This window comes from Thamnophis elegans, chromosome 13 (assembly GCF_009769535.1).
Source record: "Thamnophis elegans isolate rThaEle1 chromosome 13, rThaEle1.pri, whole genome shotgun sequence".
Classification (NCBI taxonomy): Eukaryota; Metazoa; Chordata; class Lepidosauria; order Squamata; family Colubridae; genus Thamnophis; species Thamnophis elegans.
In genome coordinates, this window is record NC_045553.1 from 21,826,325 (window position 1) to 21,844,049 (window position 17,725).

Genomic DNA, 17,725 nt, shown 5'->3' on the forward strand with positions numbered 1-17,725 from the left:
ACCATTCACATTAAGACTTTGATAAAAACGCCGTTGGTCTGATCGAAATTGCTGATTTTGTTTATATTGGATGATTCGTGCCTCATATCTTTCAATTTTTCTAGCTGTTGCTGTTATCTGCTGTTTTACAATCTCTACAGCTTCATTGATGTTTCTTGTATCCAATCTATATCTTCTGATTAGCCGATCTATGATTTTGTTGTTTTTAAGCCGTTGCTCATGCATGTTCTTTAAGTTACTAGCATCTGCCCTTAATTTTTTGATTTTTTGTTCTAGACGGATTTTCCACTTTGGCTTTGATGCTTTTTCTGTTGTGTGACTAGGTATTTTAATTTTAATGCCTAGTTCATTAGTGACTATTACAGCTGCGCTGTACATTAACTGGTTTGTTTCCAAGATGGATCCCGGTTCAATTGTTGAAAACACTGCATTAACCATTTTCATGATAGGGGCCAAAATTTTCTTAGGCACAGTTTTTAGTGATGGTAAACGTTGCCTTTCCTCATTAAGCAGAAAATGCTCCATGATCTTATCTTTCAATTCTTTTTGTTTTTGAGTTAGTTCATCAGTTGGTTCAGTGATAACTGGTTCTAGTGGTGGTGATGTTATTTCCTCCCTGAGAGCTTCTTCTGGGAGTTCTACTATAGTGTCTTTAGTTGTGTCTTGAATATCAGTTATTTCCGCTTGTGATATTGTTTTTTGGGTTTTGCAATTTGCCTGAATTTCCTCATGTTCAACTTCACTAAACACTTTATTCCGTATAATAAATCGCCTTTGATCTGCTAGTCGTTGTTCACTAACATTTGAATCTGGATATTGTTGTTTCCATAATTCATACATTCGCTTTAAATATCCTCTTTTTTCTGGCTCTGAGTTGTAGTAACAGGCCATTATGGCACGGTTTTCATTATTATTATTATTATTATTATTATTATTATTATTATTATTATTATTATTCAATTGTATCACAGCGGCCAGTTGTTTCGCCGGATTTGGCATTGGTTACTAGTCGGGCCCCACCCAGGGGCCTAGGACGTCGTAACGTATTTTCGTAATATGCGTGCAGATCCAAGCAGTGCGGCTTTTTGCATTTGACTGATGGTGATTTTGTCAATTTTTAACTGTTTTAAATGTAAAATTAAATGAAAAAATGTTTCACCATATTATATGGGTTGGCGGGTTTTTTTTTTTTACGGGACCAGATGCCAACCTGACCCCAACCCTCCTCCTTTCTCATCCGGGCGTGGGACCGGCAACGGCGGAGTTGTTGTTGTTGTTGTTGTTATTATTATTATTATTATTATTATTATTATTATTATTTTATAACTCTCTGACTGAGAGAGTTGAGACTTAAGACTTGACCCCTCTCCTGTTGATTTTTTCCCTCTCTTCTTTCTATTCAGGACGCCGACAGCGATGATGATGACGACAATGGGCCTGTGAACTTCATAGGTCAGGGAGGGATGTTTGAAATGACAGCCTACCCTATGGGTGGAGATGACCACGATGGAGAACTTGGTGATGGAAAGGCCAGAGGATTCAACATCTCCACCTACGGTGAAGCCAACATGGTAGCTGAGCCTCAAAAGGCAAGTATGAGTTTGGAACGCACAGTCCCAAAACAGGGTCTCCCCCAATTCCCAATTAACATCTGAAAGTGCCGGGTTGGGAAATTATGATATACAATACAACTTGGCGATGGGTGGAAGATCTACCTGTGACTTATCCATTGTGCAGGTAAGGGTAAGCTGCAAAAGAAGTTAGAATGTAGTATTGCAGGCAAACTCTGCACACAGACAGGAATTTGATTCTGATGGGGTTGAAGGTTGACTCGGCCTTCCATCCTTCTGAGGTCAGTAAAATGTGGACCTAGATTGTTGGGGCAAAAGGCTGACTCTGTAAAGCCACTATGAAGCTGTTTCCTCTTGCTATTTTCCTTCCTTCTTTCTCTCTTTCTCTTCCTTTCTCCTTCCTGGCGATGCAATGGCTAGAAGTCCAGTATTGTAGGCTAACTCTGCCCACTGCCAGGAGTTTGATTCTGTCTGGCTCAAGGTTGATTCAGCCTCCCATTCCAATAGTTAACAGGACACAGATAAACCTCCAAGTGCTTCAAGGACCCTCTAAAAGGATGCAAATGACCAGCTGCCTGCAAGGAGTATAAATCCTTCTATTCCCCACCATCCTGCCAGAACTGAAGAAGCTTCTTGGATGAGAAGTGAAACATCTTCAAAAGAAAAAATCAAGATAGTCCAGTTGCCTCCTGAAAAAAGCACCTTTGGGACAACCAGGACTGGGATGACTGAGAATCTACAGAGGGCAATCATGTATCTCTATTTGTATTTTAAGTTAGAGAAAGATATGGCTTATATTTCCCTCTCTTTATAACTGGAAAGGATGTCTCCTGAAATTCCATGCTTTTTCATATTTCAGGGAGGCTGAGATGGGCTTGCTTTTTGTGATAAACTAGCTCGAAACTTAGTTCTAGATTAGTTTTCTCATTCTGTGTGCTTTTTCCTCTAGAAAGAAGATGTATTTATTTTAAGTAAGGCTCGCAAGTACAGAATAGCAGTACTTTGAAAGGCAGGGTTGCAGGTTTGTCTTTTGGGTTATATTGGTTTTCTAACTCTGCCTAATTTTGGATTCCAGGTGAACAAAATAGACATTCAATATGCAAAAACTGCCAAAAAGATGGACATGAAGAGGCTCAAGCACAGCATGTGGCAGCTCTTGACAGAGGTCCCAAAGAATCAGGCCGAGGAAGAGGTACATGTAAGGAAATCTGGGGTTGTTTTTTTTTTTGTTTTTTTTTTTGTCGTTCTTGTTTTCTCCTTTGGTATCTTAATCGACTTTCTCAGAAACTCCTTCTTAAGGCAATAACCACACACTTTTAATCAACACTTTGCAAAAAAAAAAAAAAAGGCTTGCAAAATTTTGTTTTCTTGGAAAAGGGCAGCCTGAGAACAAGTTTGCTTCTCCACACTTCAGTAGACAGTATTAAAAGATTGGTGATTATCAGGAGGATATATGTTCAAAACAGGGACCTGCAGTCAGTGGAGGCATGGTCTCACCACTGTCATCATGAAAAGAAAAAAAAAATTAAAAGGAAAAAGGTAGTTGCTGCCAGAGTCACAATGGATGACTCTGTCTATTGCTTAACTGCAGGAGGAGGTGAGAGAACCACATGCCTCCTTTAGTCTATCTTTATGATCACTTGTGCAGAGTTAAGCAAGGGTTAAAAGGTGAAAAATTCCTTATGCAAAGGAGGCACGTGGTTCTCTTGCCTCCTCCTGCAGAGGGCACTTTTTAAGAGGCTTTTTTTAAACAGTTAAGCAGAGTCATCCATTGGGGACTCTGGCAGCAGCTAACCCAGCCTGACCTTGCCTTTTTCTTTTTACATTTTTTACATTTTCATCATGGCAGACAAGAGGAGAGTTGAAATCCTCTGTGACACGGCTGGAAAATGTATGTGGGTCCGAGGGAGGGGGGAGGAATTCAAAATTATTGTAATTTGTAAGTAATTGTAATTTGTATTATAAATAATTTGTGTTTGTGTGTGTGTGTGTTTTACCTGCCTCTGCTGGCGCGCGGGCTGGCACATTTTTTATTTTTTAAAGCCATGCTGCCGTGCCTTGCCATAGAGCGGGACACGTCCTGCTGTATGGCCGGTGGTGGCATGCACTTTAAAGTGCCGGCGCGCCTTTCCGCCATAGAGCGGGACGTGTCCCACTGTATGGTGGACAGGTGTGCCGGCACTTTAAAGTGCATGCTGCCGTGCCGGCCATACAGCGGGATGTGTCCCACTCTATGGCGGACAGGCGCGCCGGCATTTTAAAGTGTATGCCGCCACCGGCCATACAGCGGGACGTGTTGGGGCTTCAGGGGTGGCTGGTGCTGGCAGGCATAAGGCGGCTTTTGCCCGCTTGCCTCACCGGCCCTGAACCTCACTGCACGTCACTGGTTCAAAATAATATGAAAGATGTTTATTGAAATGAAATTACTAACACCATCAACATTAAATGGAGCAAGCTCAGAAGTTGAAATACACCATGTTAGTGAGATGAAGAGAGTTGAAGAGAGAAGGGAGACAAGAGGAGGAAGAGAGGGGTTAGGAGAGAGGAAGAGGAGAAAGAGGAAGAGAGAAAGATGGAGTGGAAAGAGGAGAGAGGAGAAGGAGAGAGGAAGGGGAAGTAGAGAAGAGAAGGATGATAGAGGGAAGAGAGGAGGTAGGGAGGAGGAGAGAGTGAGAAGAAAGTGATGGATAGGATAAAAATATGGAGAGCAGGAGAGCCAATGATAGTTTTTGGGGCTTGATGGTAAGACGAATTGACATAATATTGAATAATACAAAATAGTGTTGGTTATGTAATGATATACATATGGTTATTTGTATGAAAATAAAAATAAAGATTGGTTATTATCACACCTGAAATACTGCACACCTGGCATACTGCAACCAATTTTGTCACCATACTACAAAAAAGATGTTCAGACTTTGGAAAAAGTTCAGAGAAGAGCGACTAAGATGATTAAAGGCCTGGAGGCTAAAACCATATGAAGAACAGCTGCAGGATTTGGGTTTGGCTAGTCTGAAGAAAGGAAGAAATAGCAGTGACATGACAGCAGTATTTCTCTATATGAGGGGCTGCCACAAAGAAGAGGGGGGTCAATTTATTCTCCAAGGCACCTGAGGGCAGGACAAGAAGCAATGGCTGGAAACTAATCAAGGAGAGAAGCAACCTGGAATTAAGGAGAAACTTCCCCACAGGGAGGGCAATTAACCAGGGGAACAGCTTGCCACCAGAAGTTGTAAATACTCCATCACTGGATCTTGTTAAGTGAATCCATTGACTTTGCTTCTCCAAAGGTCCCAAGAGGTGATCCTATGAGCCCCGGACACTACAATCGTCATAAATATGAGTCAGTTGCCAAGTGTCTGGATTTTGATGACGCGATCTGGAGATACTGGAATGGTGGTGTGAAAAACGGTCACATTTTTCAGTGCTGTTGTAACCTTAAACGGTCACTGAATGAACTGTTGTAAGTCAGGAACTATCTGTAAAGAATAACAGAAGGGATCTGATAGGTCATCCAGTCCAATCCCCCTCAGCCCAAACAGGAGACCCTACACCATTTCTGACAGATGGCAATCCAGTCTCTTCTTGAAAGCTTCCAGGAATGAAGCTCCCACAACTTCTGAAGGCAACTTCTGTTCCATCAGTTGATTGTTCTCACTGTCAGAAAATCCCTCCTTATTTCCAGACTGATCTCCTGGATCAGTTTCCATCCATTGTTCCTTCTCTGGCCTTCAAAGGTGCTTTGGAGAATAGTCTGACCCCCCTCCCTCCTCTCTGTGGCAGCCCCTCAAATATTGGAAGATGCTATCCTGTCTCCCCTGGTTCTTCTCTTCCTAGACTAGCCATTGACATGATCAAAACACAGCAAGTCCTGCCTAGAAGAGGTCTGACTGTTTTTATTTCAACGTTCTTTCTGCAGAGTGAAGGAACAGAGAAAAAGGTCAACTCTTCATCCGTCCCGAAGGTCTTCAGTAGCATCACCAAGGACCTACTTCAAAGGTATTTTCCAGGCGGAATGGGACAACTAGCTGTGGGACAATTTTACACAATTCTATTTTAATTATTTAAAATTAGCTGATAACCTGGTGTTGCCCAGGTATTTATTTATAGGGGGGAAATGTCAGGACCAAATGTAATTTCTAATGTTGGATTTTCCCCCTTACCAGAGGGAGCCTCCCTTGTAGAGTACTGTGAAGCTGTTACCATGGCAACTCCACTGCACTAAACAATAGAAACCGTTTTACGGCAGTATGGTAGAAGCCATTTTAAGGCACAACAGCCTGTATCTTAACAGAGGAATGTTAGGGGTGTCTTACCCCCATAGTATTTGTTTCCAGAGAGTAAGTCATCTGTGTACCAAGTTTGGTTGAAATTGCTCGAGGCATTCCAGAGTTCTGCCTGGAGCACACGCGCACGCGCGCGCACACACACACACACACACACACACACACAGTTTTATATAAATAGATAAATAAGAAATGATTTCAATGTTTGCCATTCACGTTGCCTTCTGTCCCTCCTTTTGCATTCTTTCTTCAATATGATTCTGTTCCACTATTTCTTTGATATTATTGTAATTCTTGTCCTGCAGCCAGTTGGCCGTGGCGAATTGTCATAGGCCCTTTCTTAGGGTTTCAAAACTCTTTGTCAAATGCCAGGAAGTGAGATGAAGAAATGCTCATTTCCACCCAGTGGCGGGGTTGCCAGTGCGCAGAAGCGTCCGGGTGGGTGAGCGGAGCCTCCTGCTGCTACAACTGGTTCGCCTAATCCGGGCCAAACAGGCAGGAACCCGCCTCTGGAACCCCTGCTCGAAACAGGTCCACCCCATAGGACCATGATAGTGAACCTATGGCACTCATGCCCGAAGTGGCACATGGAGCCATGTCACCTGGCACGCATGGTGTCTCCCTTTCCTCTTCCGGGTTTCTGGCGCACATGCCCACATGAGGATCAGCTGGCCTTTGTGCATCTGGCAGTGCTGGAAACTGGAAGAGCTGGTCTTCTCTTTTCTGGCGTGAGCATGCGCACTGGCCAGCTGATCGGTGCCTACGTATGCGTGGCAGTAATTGGAAGGCTTGCTGGCTGACTCTATAAACAGCTTAGCGAGGGCTATAAAAGCACTGTGAAGCGGCATATAAGTCTAAGGGCTATTGCTATCACAATGCCAGGGTTCCAAGTGATACCCACAAAGCAAGCAGGATTCCGAGGCAGGCAGGTTCCTCAAATAATACTTTTATCGGATATATACACCCATCTGGTGAAAACCGACTCTGAATATTCCCACAGTTTTCACCTAATTCAAAATAAAAATCTTTTTTTTTCCCCATCCCCAAACAGTCCCAGTGCCGTCCAGTTGCTTGGTAACTTTGCTCCTCCTCTCTTCCGCCACCTGTGGGAATGTCCTTGGTTCCCACAAGAAAGTATTTTGTTTTGGCCACAAACCCCCAGTTATCTCTGTGTCCCGTCACCCTTCCCATCCCTCCGCTCCAGTGTGGCAACACAGAAGTCTCAAAATGCTCTCAATCAGGCCAGCTTCAGAGTTGACGGCAATTTGTTCTGTCTTGCAGCCTGCCTTCCATGATGGCAAAAAACCTCTCGGTCCCATTGGCCTTTGCCTGCCTCTTGCACCTGGCTAATGAAAAGGTGAGTATGAGGCACAAGTCAAACCCAGGTAGTCCTTGACTTACGGCCGCCCAATCGAGCCCAACATTTATGTTACTGAGTGAAACATCGATGACAAATTTTACAGCCTCTCTTGTTGCAGTCATTAAGTGAACCCCTGCTGTTGTCAAGATAGTATTCCACATTTGGAACACTGCATTCAGTTTTGGTCGCCACGATGTAGAAAAGATGTGGATACTCTAGAAAGTGCAGAGAAGAGCAACCAAGAGGATTACGGGACTGGAGGCTAAAACGTATGAAGAACGGTTGCAGGAACTGGGCATGGTTAGTCTAGTGAAGAGAAGGACCGGGGGGGACATGATAGCAGTGTTCCAATATCTCTGGGGCTGCCCCAAAGAAGAGGGAGTCAAGCTATTCTCCAAAGTACCTGAGGGCAGAACAAGAAGCAATGGGTGGAAACTAATCAAGGAGAGAAGCAACTTAGAACTGAGGAGAGATTTCCTGACAGTTAGAACAATTAATCAGTGGAACAGCTTGCCTCCAGAAGTTGTGAATGCTCCAACACTGGAAGTCTTTAAGAAGATGTTGGATAGCCATTTGTCTGAAGTGGTGTACGGTTTCCTGTCTAGGAAGGGGGTTGGACTAGAAGACCTCCAAAGTCCCTTCCAACTCTGCTGTTGTATTGTATAGTAAGATGGATGTTAAGTGAATCCGACTTCCTCATTGATTTGGCTTGCCACGAGGTGGCCATCATAAGTATGAACCAGTTTCCAAACTTTTCAATTTTGACCAGGAGGATGCTGCAATGGACATAAGTGTGGGAAAAACGGTTGTACATCTCCTTTTTTCAGCACCGTCTTAACCTCGAACAGTCACTAAACGAGCTGTTGTAAGTCGAGAACTACCTGTAGTAGGACGGTCCTGTGGGAGGAACTTTTCAAAACTGCATCTGTGCAATTTTGTTTTTCTTGCTTAAATGTAGAACATTACTTTTTTCACCATGAAATTCAATGGTGAAAAAAGTCAGGTTCTGCATTTAGGCAAGAAAAACCAAATTCACAGGTATAGTATAGGTGGTATCTTCCTCAACAGTAGTTACTGTGAGAGGGATCTTGGAGTCCTAGTGGACAACCATTTAAATAGGAGTCAGCCGTTTGCAGCAGCTGCCAAAAAAGCCAACACAGTTCTAGGCTGCATAAACAGAGGGATAGAATCAAGATCACATGAAGTGTTAAAACCATTTTATAAGGCCTTGGTAAGGCCACCCTCGGAATACTGCATCCAGTTTTGGTCGCCATGATGTAAAAAAGATGGGGAGACTCTAGAAAGAGTGCAGAGAACAGCAACAAAGATGATTAGGGGACTGGAGGATAAAAGATATGAAGAATGGTTGCAGGAATTGGGTATGTCTACTCTGATGAAAATAAGGACTAGGGGTGGCATGATAGCAGTCTTCCAATATCTCAGGGGCTGCCCTCAGGGGAGAGGGAATCAAGCTGTTCTCCAAGGCACCTGAAGACAGGACAAGAAGCAATGAAACTAATGAAGGAGAGACACAACTTAGAACGGAGAAGAAATTTCCTGACAGTTAGAACAAATTAATCAGTGGAACAACTTGCCTCCAGAAGTTGTGAATGCTCCAACACTGGAAGTTTTTAAGAAGAGATCAGATAACCATTTGTCTGAAGTGGTGTAGGGTTTCCTGCCTAGGCAGGGGGTTGGACTAGAGGACCTCCAAGGTCGCTTCCAACTCTGTTATTCTGTTAAATCTAACCAGTGGTTGAAATCTTTTCTTTCGTGCCTTTGCCAATGCTGAGAAAAACCTGGGTTTGAGTTGGTAGTTTTAACGTTTGACGTTTGCTTCCTTCCCTCCCCCCTCCCCCCATTTGTCCCCAGAACCTGAAGCTACAAGGGGTAGAAGACTTGTCCGAAATCTTAGTGCTACCAGAAGATTAACCGGTGCTACCCGACACTCTCCAGCCTCCCAGGAAGGAATTGATCTGCCTTTTTGAAACACCCCCCCCCCCCCAGTGCGTCAAGTGAAGGGCAGGAGCCTCCAGCTAATTCCATCGGTGCCTCCTGGGACAAATCGATACGATTTTGCATTATGGTTTCGGCAGTCAAAATCTGATTGTCTTTTTAAAAGGACCCTGGATGTTTTTAATTTTGGCCCTTTTCCCATGATGGGAAAGAGGGAGCTTTTTTAACACCCGTGTGTGTGTTCTTGGCACAATCGCGACCCTTGTATCCCATTCTGCTTTTTAAAAAAACCAGTTTTTCAGTTCCCGTTTTTCTTTCTACAGTTTCCTCTCTCCTGTCGTTTTTATCATTGTCTTAAGTCATTTTATATATTTATACGCATCTTTTTTTCTCTTTTTTTAAAGGAATAAACCCAAACCATATAGTAGTCCTCCTCTGCCTGTGGCTTTCATCGGCTTTGAACCTCTGCCAGAACAGCCTCTGTGACTGGAATATACAGTAGTGGCCAAAATTGTGGAAAGCTTTTGGGAAAAGTGTATATTTTCTAAAACTAGCTAATAACACCACTTTTGGGGGGGAGTAGTACCATAAGATTATATATCAATGGAAAGGTAATTTAATCAGGGATGCAATGCAATAACTTTTATGAAGGATTTGCTATTAGAATAGCAGTTATAAAGAAGAACATTGAAACGAGATACACAAACATTATCCCCATAATAAAAATGAGGTATACAGAAATGATCACCATGTCAGTTAATACTCAGTTGGGTAACTTTTAGCATGAATTACAGCCTTAATAATATCTTCCCATGGAATGAACCGTCTTTTAGTTCTGCAGCTGTTATGTGAAACCAAGATTGAATGATTGCTTCTATTAACTGGGTTTTATTGCTGGGTCGCTTCTGACTAAGACGTTTCCTTCCTTCCTTCCTTCCTTCTTTCTTTCTTTCTTTCTTTCTTTCTTTCTTTCTTTCTTTCTTTCTTTCTTTCTTTCTTTCTTTCTTTCTTTCTTTCTTTCTTTCTTCTCCATAGATTTTCAATTGGGTTAAGGTCTGGATGATTATTCCCAGGCCATTCCAGCAGTAGAATTGATTATCTTGAAACTCAAAAAAAAAAAAAAGTTATTAGCCATCAATCCTCTAAAATAACACTTTTCCCAAAAGGTTTCCACAACTTTGGCCACTACTGTATGTCTTGTCTGGATTATGATTGCATTTTGCGCTGTGGTTTCGTGTGGGTGGCGGACGTAACAGAAAAGCGTTTCGCTGCAAAGAACCGCAAATTTAAATTTACAGTCTATCCAGAAGCCGAGAGGGTTACCTTGATTTCACAGTAATGAGGAAGTTGCTCCAGGCGGGGTAACTTCGCTCCAACCCGCAGTTTGCTTTGGTTTCTCAACAATTCTCTGCAATCCCCATTGCACAACTGCATTATCGAATTGCATTCTTGGGCACAATCTCTTGTTACCTAACCGCTAGGTCGATGGAAGATACGATCTCCACCTTTCTGCTCCAGTTGGTCAGGCGGTCAGTGTTGACCCTGAGCTTTCCTTTCTGTTGTGCAAGTTACGGAGGAGCCCCTTCGACTAGCACAGTGGGTGTCAAACACCATTTCGTTGAGGGTCGCATCAGAGTTGTGTTGGATTTTGAGCGGGGTGGTGGCCAGCTCAATGTCACTCATGGGGAAGGTGCCTGTGGTGGCCAAGTGCTAAGGCAGGCCTTCCCTCTCATTATAATCTTCCTTCCCCTTTCTCCCTTCCTCTTTTTCTCCTTCCTTCCTCTTTCCCCCTTTCTCCTTCCTTCCTCTTTCCACCTTTCTCCTTCCTTCTTCCCCCTTTCTCCTTCCTTCTTCCCCCTTTCTCATTCCTTCCTTTTTTCCTTCTCCTTTCTTCTTCCTTCCCGTTTCCTTTTTTTCCCTTCCTTGCTCTCTTCCCATCTCCCCTTCTTTTTCTTTCCTCTTTCCCTTTCTTCTTTCCTGTCCCTTCATGCATGTTCAAATGCAAAAGGAGAAACATTTCTCCTTTTTTGTTTTTACTTTGTTTTGCTAGCCCTCTGGCAGTGAAATCGGAGCTGTGGGGGTGGGCACACTGCAGGCCAGTCCTTTTCTATTTCAAGGGCAGCCCCTCGGGCCAGATCTTAGCATCCCTTGTTTGACACCCCTGGACTAGGACATTTCTGCGCTGAAAAACTCTTTGAGAAATTAACACCAATGCAAACGAAAGCTTGGCTTATGTATAAATAAGGAAAACCTGTTTTCCCTCCCCCCACGGGGAAAGGATAAAGAAAATCCACTTTGTGGTTTCTCATCTCTTGGAAAAATTCACTCCATATATGTACACACACACAGACTCGATTCACGACCGCAATCAAAGCCCAACATATCTGTCATTGAGTGGAATATCAATTAAGTGAAATTTGCCCTTAGTTTACTACCTTTCTTGCCACCGTTGTTAAGCGAATCACTGTAGTTGTTAAGTTAGTCACACGGCTGTTAAGTGAATCGGGCTTCCCCATCAACTTTGCTCATCGCAAAAGGGGATCACATGACCCATGGGACACGGCAGCCGTTATAAATACGAGTCAATTGCCAAGTATCTGAATTTTGATCACGGGACCACGGGGATGCTACACACACTGCAATGGGTCATAAGTCCCTTTTTTTGGTGCTGTCTTAATTTGAATGGTCACTAAATGAACTATTGCAAGTCAAGAACTATGTATGTGTATATATGTGTGTGTAATTTATTAATGTCCCTCTTGCTCAAGAGCTTGGGGAGCTCTGCTCCCTTCCACTGTGCTGTTCTGACCGAGGCTTCCCAAGAGCCTGAAGCAGACTCCTGGTCCCAACAAAAAACCCTTTTATTAATTTATGGTGAATTCTGCTCATTCACATCCAGCAAAGTCTTGAGGGAGGATTTACAGTCACAGACCTTATCTGGCTTGGAGAGCTGCCAGGACGAGATCTGTAGAACTTGGCAAGGAATCTTGGAGAGTCACTAACCAATTAAGCAAACTAATTGTCTCCTGCAAACTGCACTCCCCTTTCACTCCTCTTTTTATTTCCTCTGGGAGGGGTCATTCATCGTCCACCTGTCGCCTTACTCTCAAGCTGACCTATGTTCTTTAGCTGTTCCCTTCGTCTGGCAGCTCTGCGCATGTGCAACACTGGGAACAGGCTCCAGCTGTTCTTCTGCTCCACTGATGTCTGACTCTGAAGGCAGCTGATAATTGGCAGATGGCCCTGGCCCCCTCTCTGCCTCTGACACAGAGCCCTCATCCGAGCCTTCCCCTGACTCCAGGACTGGCCCAGGTTCCTCCCCAACCTCCTCATTGTCTGAATCTATTGCCAGCTGGGGTGGAGGGAGGCCTTTGCCCTTGGGTGAAGAAATTATTGCCCAGCCTTGTTTTCAATCAGCCCCTCCCCTCTTTCTTCTTGGAAAGCAATTTTTCATAGAGCGGGGACAGCCCTGCCTTCAGTCTGTACTTTCATTATAATATTTATGTGTGTAATGATTTCCAATGAGCAAACATTCCTCCACCCACAAGTCATGGCTGGCTGTGTACTTTATTTCTCCGCCTATGCAACCGGCTTTGCCAAAAAGATAAAATAAAAAGCAATACCCTTATTTCCCCTGAAAATAAGACCTAACTGGAAAATAAATCCTAGCATGATTTTTGAGGATGCTTGTAAGATTAAACCCTACCCCAAAAATAAGCCCCAGTGTCGGTCAGATGGACGCATTTAGTGCTGTATTTAGTTAGTTTTATTTTAGTCATTACACCTTGTATAACAAAATTAAATGCGATCTTCAGGGTACAATGGCAGTTCAGGTTGTGGTTGTTAAGGAATCCTGTGCAGTCATTAAGCACAACAGGTGGCGGTTGGTTTCCTCATTGACTTGAGTTATTGGAAGCTGGCAGTAAAGGTCACAAGTGGGGATGATGTGATTGAAAAGCTGTGACCATTGCAACTGTGTGCCAGTTGCCAAGCACCCCAATCATGATCCTGTGACCGTGGGGACATTGCAACAGCTACAGCTTCAAGGACCGGCAATAAGTCATCATTGTTATAACTTCAAATGGTTGCTGAGCAAGAACTCACGAAGTGAGGACTACCTGTATAGTCCAAAGCCCCTCCCTGTCTTTCATGCTTGACACAGCATAATGATACCACTGACGACAATTGGACCAACCCCTTGGTGGGTTCCGTAGTGCTCTGGGGGTCTCTGGCCTGCTGGCAAAACCTTCATCTCTTCATGATTTTTGAAAGAATGTCGGTGGGAGGCAATCTTATTATTATTTCCTCAAGGATGATGTTCCACGTATATCTTCAATTCCTCTCCGCTTAAAAAGAGCACCTGCATGACACCCTCTCTTTCACTCCCTGTCCTTCCGTTTTCTCCTCCTTCCTGCACGGATAGTAATCCACACCTCCCCCAAGGGGCCTAGCTACGTCCTCTGGTATTTTATGAGAACATATAAAATTGTCTGTAATAGCCTTTTCCCATTTCAATCCGATTTGTAACAAGGCCTGCCAGCTATAGGTGCCCCTTGGCCCACGGGCTTCATCCATGTGCACAGTCGTCTTGAATGGCAGCTGGAACTAACTTAACTTCCTTAAGCTCTTCTGCGCATGCTCCTTCTAGAGAGGTCGAAGGAGGATGTTGTGGCCAACTTTTCCAAAGGCTAACTAAAGGCTTGCCAACTATAGATGCCCCTTGACTACACTATACCCTGAAAAAAGGAGTGCCCACCTGCAGCGTTCATGTGCGCGGATGTCTTGTCTCTTAGGTGTAAGCCCCAGTTAAGATTGTCGGCCAGATGGATGCATTTAGTGCTGTAATTCCTCACCCCCAAATTAAGACCTAACTGGAAAAAAAACCTAGCATGATTTTCCAGGATGCTTGGAATATAAGCCCTACCCCCAAAAAATAAGCCCCAGTTAAGATTGTCAGCCAGATGGATGCATTTAGTGCTGTACTTTCCCCAGAATAAGACCTAATGGAAAATAACCCCTAATACATCTTTTGGAGCAAAAATTAATATGACCCAGTCTTGTTTTTGGGGAAACATGGTAAGAATAATGTGATTTCTACATCAGTCTTGGTTTGCTTGCAAAAGAGCCTCTGGGGGCAGAAGGGAGAGAAGAGAAAAGCAACCACATGACTGGTGGGAAAACGGAATTGATTGGGGAAATTTTCCATTCCTTTTGGCACCCGACTGTACGGAGGGGTTGCGTGAACTCGATAGCCTCTCATGTGATTGTCTTTCGCTTTCCCAAAGGAAATTTTCCACCGGCCTCCCTCTCTGATCTCGTTTTTTTGTGGGGTTTTTTGTAATGACTAACTCAGCCTATTTTTCTGTTTAACTTGGCGCTTCTTGTTAGAAAGTTTCTAAGTCCTCGGATGATTCACGTGGCTTAAAGAGCTGGGGGCAGGCTTGGCAGATTTCTCTGGTTTCCAGATTTAATTATTACGGCATCTGTTAAGTTGTGAATTACCCGGGAAAAGTTTAAAGCAATGGTCTGAGTAAAGAAAAAAGGATGAAGGCAGGCAGCCTTTTCTACTCGAGGGGGGGGGGCTCCATGGTTTTGCCTTGACTTCAGGTCTGTGGTTTGAAGCCTTGATGGCTACAGATTAGTTGGTTTAAAAATCGAAAAGAGATTAACAGTTAGAAGGGATCTTGTATGTCATCTAGTTCAACCCCCCCCCGCCCAAGCAGGAGGTCCTCAGAAACAGTGTAGGGCAGTGATGGCTAACTTTTTGGTCATCATGTGCCAAAAGCGCACTTGCATGCACCCATAATACCCCGCCATGCACCCCCTGCGCATATGTGTATGACGGTTCACCGACAAATGCACGCTGACAAAACCGCGCTGACAAAACCGCAACGTCAAAATCACGCCCACAAAAGCGCGCCGACAAAACCACGCCATCAACAAACAACATAGTGGGACGCGAAAACAACATTATAACCCTAACCCTAATACCGCTTTTGTCGGCGCGCTTTTGTCGGCGCAATTTTGACATCGCAGTTTTGTCACCATGCATTTGTCTAGTGTGCAATTGGCGGGTCATGGTGTGTGACTCCACTGCATGTGCCCTATCCCCTGCACATGCACACACAACCCCCTCATATTCCCCCTCCCCCACACATGTACACCCAACCCTCCTGAGTTCCCCCACCCCCTGTGCATGCATGCATGACCCCCGTGTGCACTCCTGTGCATGTGTACATGGCTTCCACATGCGCCCTTCCCCCAGTGCATGCACAGCTGTGACCTGAAAACCAGCTCTCCGGCGGGAGGCACGCACCTTTGTGCATGCGCAGTGGACCTGAACTGGGGCGACGGCTTGCATGCCTGCAGAGAGGGCTCTGTGTGCCACCTATGTCCCTAAATGCGCATGCCCATAAGATGGTGTTCTGTCATGTTTGAGGAGAGCTTCGGGGAGATGATTGTCCTTCTTGGGGGCTCGCAGGGATACCCTATTCTATCGTTAGTTCCAGGTCTAGCTATGAGAACTTCCTGGGACCTCGGGGATACCCTTGAGCTGCGATTTACTGCTTTGTAGCCGGAACATTGTGAGTGAAAGGGGGTGGCTGGTGGTGAGAGGAGAATGAAGAGCGTCAGCGGCTGCCGATGTGGGTGTGGTCACCGGCGGCGGCAGGACGCCCGGCTTGGGATCTCTGCAGCTGGCGGGGATGGGCTCAGCACCAGCTTCTCGCTACCCCCCTTGAACACAGCTTGCGTGGGTGTGGACATCGGAACGCCCAGCCTGGGGTCTCTGGAGCCAGCGTGGGTGTGCTCAGCGGCGGTGGGTCGCCTGGCTTGGGATCTCTGCAGCCAGAGTGGGTGTGCCCAGCAGCAGCTTCCCACAACCCCCTTGAACACCCCCTTGAACACTGTCGGCTCCCCCCTCCCCCGTGGACATGTCATCTCGTTCCATCTCCCCATGATGTCATCCCATTTGGTTGATGCCACACTCCTCTATGCTATACTGCGACAGAACTTTATTCCCTTCGGGAACTCCCCCTTTCCCAGGGATGGCCTTCTTGCCTATCAAGATGCTTCCTTAATCCAAATCCAGGATTAATGTTTGGATAAATGTTTATCTGAATACAAGGTTAAGGAAGAGGAATGGGAGAGTCTACAGGAGGCCGGGGTAAATAACAAAGAAGCAAGAGACGAGAATAAAATATAGATAGAATGACTTATACTATTTAAGCATAGATAAAGATGGGGGGCTGAGCTTAACACAAAGAGTTTCTTTTTTTTTTCTTTTTTCTTTTTTCTTTTTTCTTTGTTCTTTTCTTTTTTTCTTTTTTTTTTTCCCTTAATATATTACTTTTATTTTTAATCCATACGAACATAAGATACTTTAGATAGAAGGCAGTGCCAGGTGTGGGCCCTGGGAAGTCGGGAGGAGTAGGGATGGGGATTTATGGGGGGTGGGTGGGTGGGTGTTAACATAGTCTCAATAAGAACAAGAATGCACTTATATACGGTTGTTCTTTTTTTTTTTTTCCTTTTTTTTCTCTTTCTTTATATTTTTTTTCCTTGGTTTATTTTACTTTTTATCAGATTATAATAAACAACACTTGAATAAAGGAATACACCAAGGAGGGAGGTAGAGGGAAAGAGGAGGGAGGAGTAAGGAAGGAGTAAGGGGAATGTAAGGAGGGCGTGTTGGGAGTAAGGGGAGAAGGAAGGTTTGAGGGGAAAGGGAAGTAGGAGGGGAGCGTTAGAGGGAGGAAAGGAAAGTTGGAGGGGGTAGATGGGGTGTATGGAGGATGGAAGTGTCAGGTGGGGTTGTGAATGATGAGTTGTGTTTTCTTTTTTTATTTTTTTTTATTTTTTTTATTTTTTTTTTATTTTTTTTTTCTTATAGCAAATACCCTGTATATAAGTGATTGTAAAATGGAATGTGAAAATGAATAAAATATATTTTTTTAAAAAAAAAAAGATGCTTCCTTAATGACGGATCTTGGAATCCTGAGAGGTGGCATGCGAAGAAGAGACTTCTTAGGGTTTTTTTACCGGGGGTTTTAAATCAAATTTTAAGGGGAGTGCAGGGGGGGTTGATACGGATTGCTCAGACAGGGTTGTGGGGGAGTCTGCCAGGGCACAGGCCAGAGCTAACTAATGGGCGTGGGTCAGGAGTGCTGGGAAGGGTTGGGATTCCGGGGGAGACATTAAGCCATTCCATTGGGGGGTTCCCCATCTCTAACGACCTCCCCGTTGAGATCCATACCCTCACCACTATCCAGACCTTCCGCGCAGCCCTCAAGATCTGGCTCTCCCAGCAGGCCTGGGGATAGGTTCCCAATTTACCCGCCCGAGTGTTTGATTGCTGAATGAAAGTTGTGTTTTTACTATTTTTTCTTTGTTCACATACTGTTCTGTTTTTGACACTGCACCCCCCTCCCTTGTGGTTGTAAGCCGCCCTGAGTCCCCTCAGGGAAAAGGGCGGCATATAAATCCCAATAAAACTCTAAAAACTCTAAATAAACTCTACTGTTTGTGGGAGAGGCAGATACCGTGGGGGC

General features: G+C 44.5%; 1 protein-coding gene across 3 annotated transcripts in view; it reads left to right on the forward strand.

Annotated features, from left to right (window-relative positions):
- Positions 1 to 9,603, forward strand: part of NCAPH (non-SMC condensin I complex subunit H) — a 44,650-nt gene extending 35,047 nt beyond the window's left edge. For 2 of the 3 annotated variants that reach the window (XM_032228802.1, XM_032228804.1), the window contains exons 14-18: positions 1,404 to 1,589; positions 2,647 to 2,769; positions 5,494 to 5,573; positions 7,142 to 7,217; positions 9,093 to 9,603. In XM_032228802.1, coding sequence (XP_032084693.1) covers positions 1,404 to 1,589; positions 2,647 to 2,769; positions 5,494 to 5,573; positions 7,142 to 7,217; positions 9,093 to 9,152 — 525 coding nt within the window. In that variant the 3' untranslated portion in view covers positions 9,153 to 9,603. The remainder of the gene's footprint in view (positions 1 to 1,403; positions 1,590 to 2,646; positions 2,770 to 5,493; positions 5,574 to 7,141; positions 7,218 to 9,092) is intronic. The other variant, XM_032228805.1, reaches the window with a different exon arrangement.
- Positions 9,604 to 17,725: the final 8,122 nt, after the last annotated feature.